A 9,608-nucleotide genomic window follows, 5' to 3' on the forward strand; every position below is an offset into this window, starting at 1 on the left:
TTCCTTTGTTATTGTGATGAAAGTGAATTATGGGATGTTCAATGTGGCCTTGTGTCCTGTTACGATGATGTTTTATGTGTTGCTGGATGCCTAGATATAGTTGCCCGAACGGGAACCGAAATACCAAAAAACAAGCATATTTCAAACTCCAAGAACAGACTTTTTTGGTATGCATAATACTGTATAAGTGTGGAGCCTGTAAATAACTGCAGTACATAGCTGCTGAGTTCCAACTCGCTCTCATCGAATTGAAGTCCCCAATAGGTTGGTCTGTGAGTCACCCTGCGGGGTTTACACCTTTCCCAAGCCGGTGGTTGACCTCCCGACAAGGCGCACAGGGCTGATCCAGACAAACCTCTTACAAGTTACAACATGACCCGATTCTCTCACGTGTGGGTGATACTGGAACACCCTCGAAAGAGAAAGAACTTGCTACACAAAGTATCCATCTCATATATCTCCTGTAATGAGGGGTTTCACACAGGTGACTCTCGTCTACCCCTCTTCTCACTCCTTCAAACTTACATATATTATGGACTGTACTTTACATTATGTATTAAGTGCCTGCCTGTAATATTACCCTTCAAGCCAAAGCCAAGCCAAAGCCAAGCCAATCCGATCTACGCTTCAATGACCCGCTGCCTACTGTAGTCATCCAGATCCACTCTCCCGAGCCTCATGACACTTTGACCTGCCTCGCCACGATCGTTGTCTGTGCTTTCCGCATCGATTGTCCATACAGGAGTGGACTCCTACTACCATATTGGTGGATGCTGTCCGTCTTTCCCCGATCGGGTACCCGCCTGCTTTACTTGGAGACAGGGAAGTAGTCCATGTGTGGCGCATTGAGACGGAGCTTTTGGCTGGAAGTCATAGTTCGTCGTAAGGTGCGTGTGGGGCTGTATCGAATGTACAATATTCCTCTTCTTTATGAAATGACCTGGTTTTGGTACAGTTGGATCCGGCTCTCACAAGTTTGAAGCCCTAAAGTGCATGGGAGAATCATTTCGAAAGATATTTCGAAAGGCCTAGAAGGACTGGCACAGACTGACATAGACCTTTTCTGCGGTCACTCCATTCAGACTTTTGAACTACCACTGTATATGTGACGTGATGACACTGCTCGACACCGTGTGGTCTGACTATACGGACAGTCGAAGTCGTACTCCTCTATGATTCCAAGATTCATACTTTAGTCTACCGTCAACTCCGAAAATACGAATGAATCGCTCACTTGTTCCTCCAAGGGTCTGGATACAAGTAACCAAATTCTCAGGGGGTCAGTATAACCTTGCAATACACGTTTACTCAGAATAAGTAAGAGCCAGGAATATCAGCGGGAAAGGAAGATTCCCTCTATTATATCGCTATGTACGTCTGCAGTATCCTCGTCATACTATATACGCCCCGGAGATTAGGCTCCACGGGTCAAAAATGAAACCTATCAAGCACTAGCACACTTGCCACTGCTGCAGACCAACGCATCCGAGCAATCATCACCCGAAGAGCAAGAAGCACCTAGAAAGAGTGCGTTAGTCGTAGACTTTGATACTATTCACGGAATCGCCGTCTTACCGGCACAATGTCCAGCCCACGAGCAAGATCCACCAGAAGATCCACCAGAAGATCCCGACGAAGCACATTTTCCACTCGTGCAAACTAGATTATCAGAGCAGTCGCTATCAGAAGAGCAAGAGCTTCCTGTTATATCTATCAGCGTCTTTTCACGGTATGCACTTAGTCAAGAGGCGAAACGTACCAATACAGTGACCAGCCCATGAGCACGAGGTTCCAGTAGAACCAGTACCACTGCTAGTAGTGGTAGATACCTGCGTAGTCAAAGTGGTAGACGTAGACGAACCCCCGCCAGAGACGAGGTTGAGATTCTTTGCCAGTGCGGTGATCAGCTTGTCGCCCATGGACCGGAGGGTGCTGAAGTTAGTAACGTAGTTTTTGTTCAGCGCGCTGCTCGGGAGGACCGCGTCGCTGCCGGTGAAGAGGATATCTTTTGTAGGTTAGTAGAGGAAACGAAACATTGGCGGGTCTTTGTCTCGAACTCACAGGTGACATCGACAGCACCGTGGCCACTGTTACCGTTCAGGTCATCATTTGGGAAACAGGTGCGAGCCATTAACCAAGAGGCTTCCCCGATAGCTTGCGGAGTATCACCGTCTGAATCGCCGTAGATACCATAGAACATTTTGCCATTGCTTTATAAAGATTAGTCTCTATTTTGATTTCAGCTGGGAAAGAGCTTACCAAATGACTGCGCCGACGTTGTTGCCGGGAAGGATGTTCTGGTAGGTGGTGCCGAACTTGTCAGGGATCACAAAGAATGGAACCTCGTAGGCGGCCAGAGCACCGAAGTTGGTGCCAGGCTGGCCGTCAGGGTTGCCCTGTGAGAACAAAGAGTAAGTATCAGATTCTCGGCGCCCGTAGGTCATCTTGCTTACCTTGCACTTATAGTCAAGGCCGTCACAGTCCACATCCATGTCTGCCACCCAAACGAATGCAGCGCCCTATAAATTCCATATATTAGATACTCGATTCAATAGTGTATCAGATAGTAGTTTTCGAATGTCAACATACCTCGCTGAAGCTAGACCAGTCGCCGTGGATAGTAACTTTGGGGGCTCCACCGTCCGAATTGATAGGGTAAGTTGCATCCTTGGCCGCCGTGCTAGCCTTTGCAGCAGCACTCTGCAACGCAGCAACAGGGACGGTGGTTGCAGCTGCAAAGAAGCTGGCAGGAGGACCAGCAGTTGGGTTATTATACTGTGAACCGTCAACGCTCTGCGCCAGAGTCGAACCAAAAAGAGCCAAGTAGGCCGCGAGGACGGATGACTTGATCGCCATGGTGATTACAGAATAACAATAGACTTTGAAAGCTTATGATCTGAATCGACCTGTTTCATTAAGGGTCTCTAGAGCTCTTATATACTCGATTCCTCGGTTAGCGGCATTAAATAACCCTCCGAGGATCAGGACTGCTGAACGTCACATTTACCGCACAAGTCGCCCTAAAAGGATGCGACGATCCCCGCGTCTCGTATGGGCACCGAGTGTTCCTGGCCAAGAGAGATTAGCCAGGGCGAGTGATACACGTGCAAGAAGATTAACGTTTCGGGGATATGCAGCATAAGCATCTTATTGGATGATGACGGTGGAGCCTGCGTTCAGCGTTACTTGGAGAGCGCCACAGCTGGGGCCTAACAAAGAATACATTTTTTTTTGGCAAGAGAGTAGAGTAGAAATTGCTATCAAGATTGTCTACTACTTCAGTATACCAGGTCCAATTGCGAGGTATTGACTCGAAGACGACACACCAATCTAGAAAAACACCCGAGAGCCGAAAATGTAACCCCCGTCCAAAATCCGCGACGAGGACCCCTGTTTCAGCCCCCTCTCGCCCAACGATGCCCCTGTCTGGAAAACAACACCTCCTATTGACAGATCCCAAGTTTATTCACAGTCTGGGGTAGCCCGAGGTAACCTCCTGAAGAGATACCCACGGCACCAAAAGGGCAATCTAGTGCCCGGAAAACACCGCTAGACCAAGAAATGCACTATAGACAATATCCTCAATCTATGCCATCAGCCTTCCTTCTTCGACTAAATCTCCACCGAGCCTGCAGCTCAATCCTGAAAGATTGCCGGATCACCTGCGTAAGCGATGCAAGACGGTAGGTAGACCGTGGGCCCAGCCGGTGGCACGATTTGAAGGTTAAGCAATGTCTCAGGCTTAGCACTAGCAACTGTTGATGCGACCTCGGGGATGAATCCCGGGCGCAGTCACAAAACCTCCTTGTTCCCCGACCGAGTTTACCGGTGAAATTGCCGGTGCAGATCAGGATCTACTAGCTTGCCCACTTGTCAATCAAGGGGTCTCCTCTTGAGGTAGTTTTGCATTTGATGGAGTGAATAATGTAGTTGTCAAGAGTAAATGCTCAGGCGGCATCTATAACTAGGTCCAGGTCCTGCTTGGCACCAGCTGCATGACTAAGCGCACCACGTGACTCAACATCGGAGTGGACGGTTTTGCCCGGCGCTGCGACTCCGAATTTCCATCCCATCAAAGAAACGATCGAGTCTCCTCGGGACGTCGAGCAAAATGGCCAAGAAAGGTACGTACCAAGTACTCAAATTGCTCCAAATCATCCTCCCACCCGAATCTGCATCCAATGGCCAGAACTCCACTCTGGACTCCGACGCCGACACCGCAGCGCAAACACCATCCCCAAAGTGACCGAAGCCCGCAACGACCGAAAAGCGCCAATGCTAACGAACCTCTCCTCTAAACAGCAAAGTCCCGTACCATTACCGTCCGCCTGATCTCCATGGCGATGACCGGGTTCTACCGCACCATGATCCGGCCTCGTGCGCACCGCCCGCTCTCCATGCTCAAGTACGATCCCGTCGTGAAGAAGAAGGTGCTTTTCCTTGAGGCGACCAAGGGTGGAAAGGCGAAATAATCGCTTTTTTTTCGACTTTGCGATTTCGAGTTCGATATACCCCCGTTCATCAGTTTTGAGGATTCTTAGGCGTGACCTGTGTCGGAAGTTATTCGCGATGGGGTGATTAGCTTTTTCGCTCCGTCGAATTATTCGCCTCTGCGCTCGGATCGGGGATTGAGCTTTCTCGGCATGGAATCATACCTGGATGATATCACGAGAGGCTGTGTTGGTTGTGTCTAGGGGGTGTATGGGCTGAGTAGCCCTATTGTGTACATTATATCCTGGGAAGTGTTGAAGGGAGAGCGATTCTCTCTCAGCTGCTCCACTGTCTACTTCCTTTTGATGGAGCATTGTGTCTGGCGTTACGAGCATTACAGCTTTGGGTTCTGAATTGAAAATAAATATTTCATTCCGCTTCATAACCCTGCGACTTCAGAAGGTATATTCACTTAATGAGATTGAGCAGGTTGGTTCGACCACAGGGTAAGACATGGCCCACGGAAGCACTCCCTTCTCCGGAATATCGATGACATGTACAAATGTATGATATTATAACATATTAGCAACTCATATCTCCCTTCACCTTCGAAAATAGGTCGGTCGATCATAACAAGAAAGGTCAGGAGCGAGCTCGAACACGTTTCCAGCCCCCAAGGCGGGTCATACCTTCGCCAAATACGCGATAGCTGAGGGCCTTAGCCTTCCTGGCTGAATCGGGCATTGTACCGGTCTCCTATTTGCAGCTATCAGAACTGGTATGTTCACTAGACAAGTGATTGGGGATCACTTACCTTGCGAACGCCGCTTGCCGCGACCCCGGGTATTGGGTCGGCCTGTTGCTTCGCTGGCGCTGCTAGCTGAGACAAGGCCCTTCGGACTAGCTCGCTGCACCCCCTTTGTGGCACGAGCAGGGACTGTGGATTCCTCCTGTTGAACCTCGATCCCCGAAGCATGAATACGACTATAAGTCCATTTGTTAATATGCTTTGTGACTTTGGCAGGTCGCTCCTCCGGTTCTTTGACGGCCTGTATCGAACTCTGGACCTCGTTGGAGTGAACACGAGTGATGACACCCTTTTTCCGACTCTCCGCGCTCTGTGTTCGTTGTGTCGCAAAATTCACTGCCTTGCGCTTCGTGTTGGCTCGCGGGGCGGGCGGATCCATGTCCTTGGGAATATCGAATATCTTCGCGGGATCTGTCATTTCGAGTGGCTTTTGGCTGTCTTGAACAGCTTCCAGTTGAGGCACTGGGGACTCCTTGTCCGTCTTGCCCTTGTGATGTGGCGTTGAAAGCAAAAGCTCATCCGACATGAAGAGCATGGCAAAGTCCGCTGGGTCTCCATATGGCGAGGTGGCTCGCGAAGGCGAAAGCCGATTTTCGAGAGCTGAGAAAGGAACAATGTTGGCTGGAGGTACTCGGGACTCTTCTTTCTCTATAGATTGAATGATATATGTTTGCTCGAGTTCGTGAATCTTTTCTTGGGCCTGCCGCAGTTGCTCCTGAAGCCCATTTCTTTCCAGACACGAAGCGGCCTCAGATTCCTGATGTTTTTGGATCTCCAGAGTCTGTGCATCTACTCGCGTCATATGCTCGGAGCAAGATTGGGTGAGCTCTCGAATCCGTTGCTCTGTCTCTTGGGCCTGAATGGATCAGCTGGGATCTGGAGGATTGGGCACATACATACCTGTGAGTCCCGCTGTGTTCTCATGTCATCAACTACTCGCTTTGCCTCAATCTGACGCAGTCAGCAATTGCCTAGTGATAAATGCTGCTGCATAACCCACCAAAGAGTCCTGAACACCGTGCATCTGAGTCATTACGACCTTGGCAGTCTTTTCAAGTTCATCCTTCTCTGCCTGAAGAGTGTGCAACCGTTCTTCGTATTGTACTTTCATCTGGTTTCCGAAGGTGGCATGCTCGGTGGCCAATTCGTGACGGATTCTCTGATCCATCAACTCCATTTCCCCTTTCAAAGCCATCTTCTCGATTTCCAACACCTGATTTCGATCCTCTGTATCCTTGAAGTTTCGTCTTGCCGAGGCCAGAGATTGTTGCAAATTTTCGATCTTTGCGTCCTTCTTGCTTGCCAGCTGCTTGAGACTGTCAATCTCCGTTGTCACCTTCTGGAGTTCAAGTTGAAGCTGCGTATTTTCAGCGAACTTCTCTGTTAGCAGTCTCTCCAGTTCTGGATTGCCCTTTGGAACTTGAGCTTGCTCTAGCTTGTTGCCAAAGTCGCCGAATTGTTGAACAAGATTGCCCCCAGAATCCAGCATGACTTTCACCGAAGCACTGAGATTGTCCAATGTCGGCTCGACAGTCCCCAGCTTATCTTTTAGCCATCCATGTGAGGCACTACACTCGGCGAGCTGCTGGAAAAGGGCCGAATCGGTACCAAGATGAGTCTCAATGGAATTCAAATTGTCTTGAATGGTTTTTGATACGCCGAAATTGACCCTGTTGCTGGTCTCGACACTCTTTGTGAGCCCTGTTGCCAGGTTTTCGATCCTGGAGGTAAAAAGTTAGCATTTCGGCTTCGGTATTGTCCCTGTCGTACGTACTGGGAAATCAGATCTCGGGTGCTATCTTTGAACTCTTGGACCTCCAGCTTTTCCTCGGAATACTTTTCATTCAAGACCTGGATGGCATCGCGACACTGGCAAAATATTATCTTTAGTTCGGACATAATGTCGTTCTTGAAAGTGGTCGTATTGGCGGCAGCGGTATCGAGTCCTGCATTGAACTCTTGCATGAGCTTTGCCTGATCATCCCTGATTAGACCAATCTGCTTTGTTTGAGTCAAAGCGTAATTTTGGATATACGACTCCAGTGTGGTACCGCGTTTTCGTTCATTAATCAACTCTGCTTTGGTGGTCTCTTCTTGGTCTTGAGCCATCGTCAAAGCCTGCTCTAGCAGACTAATGCGCTGTTCTTTCTCGGCGATCTCCTTGCGCTGCCCATCTGCGGTCCCTTCTGCTTTAGTGATCTGGAGCTTGGCATCGTCAATGGCTTGGAAGAGTTCGCTCTTCTCCTTTTCCAAGATTTCCGCAGTTGCCTTAAATCGCTCGTTCTCTTCTTTGAGAGCATCATGATCGTGTCCCAACTCATCGACAACCTGTTTGAACCGGCGGATTTTCACTTTCCAGTCTTCCATTTGAGCCTGATGCTTTTTGATCTCTGCGTCCTTTTTCACCGACTGCAAGTCGCTTATTTCAAGTTGATGGCGAATATCTTGGTTCTCCTCTTTCAGCTCCAAGTTTTGTACCTCCAACCGGCGCTGAATGCTGGCAGCTGCAATCTCATTCTCCTCGCGCTGTCTGATCTTGTCAATGAGCATCTCGAACAAGGTATCTTCAGTAAGTTGATGAAGACCTGATCTGGTACTGGAAATTGACCTCTGCTGTCGGGTGAGAGCAGCCTTGCGGTTCTTGCGCCGAGGCTTAGAAACTCGGAGGGTATCCTTTGGTCGAGTCGAGACTCGTGGAAGATGAGGATTCTGGATAACTGATACATTTCGGTCTCGATCTTGAGATGCGGTCGCCCGGGAAACAGTGGCCTTTCTCCGTCAGATGTTGTGGATTAACATGGGTGGTGGAAACTTACTGGTATACTGCTGTTGACGGTCGCCCGTGTCGTTAGAACAGTGTCACTTTCCGGTTCCAGGTCTATGACGACCTGTCCATCCGCCGAGTTCACAGTTTCCTGATCTTCTCTGCTTGTGATCTCGGCGCTCGGGAGAGTTGAATCCTTCCAAGGGATCTTTGCAGTTTGAGGTTGATCCTCGGCAAGATATTGCTCAATGCTCCGCTGCTCTGGACCGACAATTGACTTGGATGGACTATTGCAGTACAAAAAGATGAGACCAAATTATACATCGCAGAGGAATTGCAGGTCGGACGTACGCTTCTTTCCCTGGTCTTGCCAAATGCTTCTGCGATTCCACCGCGCCAACATCCTCGCGGGGAGCATGAGGAGCCAATCGGGGCATGGGCTTGAGGGTAAATCCCTTGGGTTGATTTGCCGGTCTAGCAAACGAAAACCCTGTCACGTCGATTCCGGAGCTTTGAGGCCGCTGCATGAGGACTGGCTTCTTTCTGCTTGTCTGGGTCTCGGATGGTGGCAGTGTTCGTTTTGGGGGATGGAAGTGAGGCGAGACAGCCTCCGTCGAGGAATTTGATAAATCTGCATCCATCTTGAAAGCTTCACCAGAAGATAGACAATGATTGTATCTTGTGAGGAGTTAGCGAAATTTATGGTGGACGTTGGACGTCGAAGGACAATCGAGGCAGGTACGGATGTCCCGTGACCCACAGGACTGGCCATGGCCATCCATGCCAACATTGTTAGATTGTTAGAGCTAACAGACTGGATGAAGCAATCATTAGTGTCAGAATGTGTAATTAAAATTGACATGAGTGGGTTGTACGACTCTCATTGAAAAAATAATTGAAGCCGTATGGGTTTCCTCATCCCAGTCTCGATCCCATGGACTCTACAGTGTCATCTGGTTAGAGTAGCTACGCCTACTCTGCCGAACCAGCCCTGACCAGTGACTACTGATTGTAGATCTCTTGCTCGTTTCTGTGTGAGTCCGGCCAACAGGTGTCATAGCAGTTATTGGTAGCAATATGCCGATGTCTCGGGCTTGTGCAGCGGATACATACTTGCCCATCTCGGTAAGTGTTCTATTGAGCAGTCACTCAAATGGGAGATTTGTGTTGAGAAGGAATAACTACTACATGATCGAGATCGCGCATACCTACAGAAGCGGGGATAACTCATGAGTGATTCCACTGTTTACTACTAGTTATCATAAAGCAACATGCGAAATGAATTATGAGCTCCGGAGCCTTATTATACGTTTGAGAGTATTACCGCGAATATGCCAAGGATCAATAGGGTACACTTGACATCGGAAAGTAGACGCTCTTTCAGCGCGGCAATTATAAATATAATCATCTACTCGATACCATCAGACGATCTGTGGGCCACGCCGAGGGCCAAGAACTGGAGTCTGGTGAGCTTTATTCGGGCATAAACAGCTTGGAAGTGCCCACTTTCTTTCTTCAGCTTCAAGCATAATTCCTGCATGCCCACGTTACAGACAGACTCATAGACTGGCCGATCATAACCGGAGCAAAGTCTGCTTGTGGCAC

The 9,608-nt window shown here is 49.1% G+C and overlaps 3 protein-coding genes across 3 annotated transcripts; 1 reads left to right on the forward strand and 2 right to left on the reverse strand.

Moving 5' to 3' along the window:
- Positions 1–1,444: 1,444 nt before the first annotated feature.
- Positions 1,445–2,856, reverse strand: N7458_002056 (glycoside hydrolase family 75 protein; the record flags this gene model as incomplete). The annotated part of the gene is made up of 7 exons (XM_056905439.1): positions 1,445–1,518; positions 1,576–1,701; positions 1,760–2,005; positions 2,062–2,210; positions 2,260–2,396; positions 2,454–2,519; positions 2,590–2,856. The coding sequence occupies 7 exons, from the start codon at positions 2,854–2,856 to the stop codon at positions 1,445–1,447; spliced, it is 1,065 nt and encodes a 354-aa protein (XP_056769546.1).
- Positions 2,857–4,111: 1,255 nt separating this feature from the next.
- On the forward strand, positions 4,112–4,472 carry N7458_002057 (mitochondrial 54S ribosomal protein bL33m; the record flags this gene model as incomplete). Its single annotated transcript, XM_056905440.1, has 2 exons — positions 4,112–4,124; positions 4,303–4,472. The coding sequence occupies 2 exons, from the start codon at positions 4,112–4,114 to the stop codon at positions 4,470–4,472; spliced, it is 183 nt and encodes a 60-aa protein (XP_056769547.1).
- A 677-nt stretch (positions 4,473–5,149) lies between these two features.
- On the reverse strand, positions 5,150–8,644 carry N7458_002058 (uncharacterized protein; the record flags this gene model as incomplete). The annotated part of the gene is made up of 7 exons (XM_056905441.1): positions 5,150–5,187; positions 5,246–6,095; positions 6,140–6,190; positions 6,240–6,960; positions 7,014–8,008; positions 8,056–8,290; positions 8,355–8,644. The coding sequence occupies 7 exons, from the start codon at positions 8,642–8,644 to the stop codon at positions 5,150–5,152; spliced, it is 3,180 nt and encodes a 1,059-aa protein (XP_056769548.1).
- Between the last annotated feature and the right edge of the window lie 964 nt (positions 8,645–9,608).

This window comes from Penicillium daleae (assembly GCF_028827525.1).
Source record: "Penicillium daleae strain IBT 16125 chromosome Unknown utg000002l_segment0_segment0, whole genome shotgun sequence".
Classification (NCBI taxonomy): domain Eukaryota; kingdom Fungi; phylum Ascomycota; class Eurotiomycetes; order Eurotiales; family Aspergillaceae; genus Penicillium; species Penicillium daleae.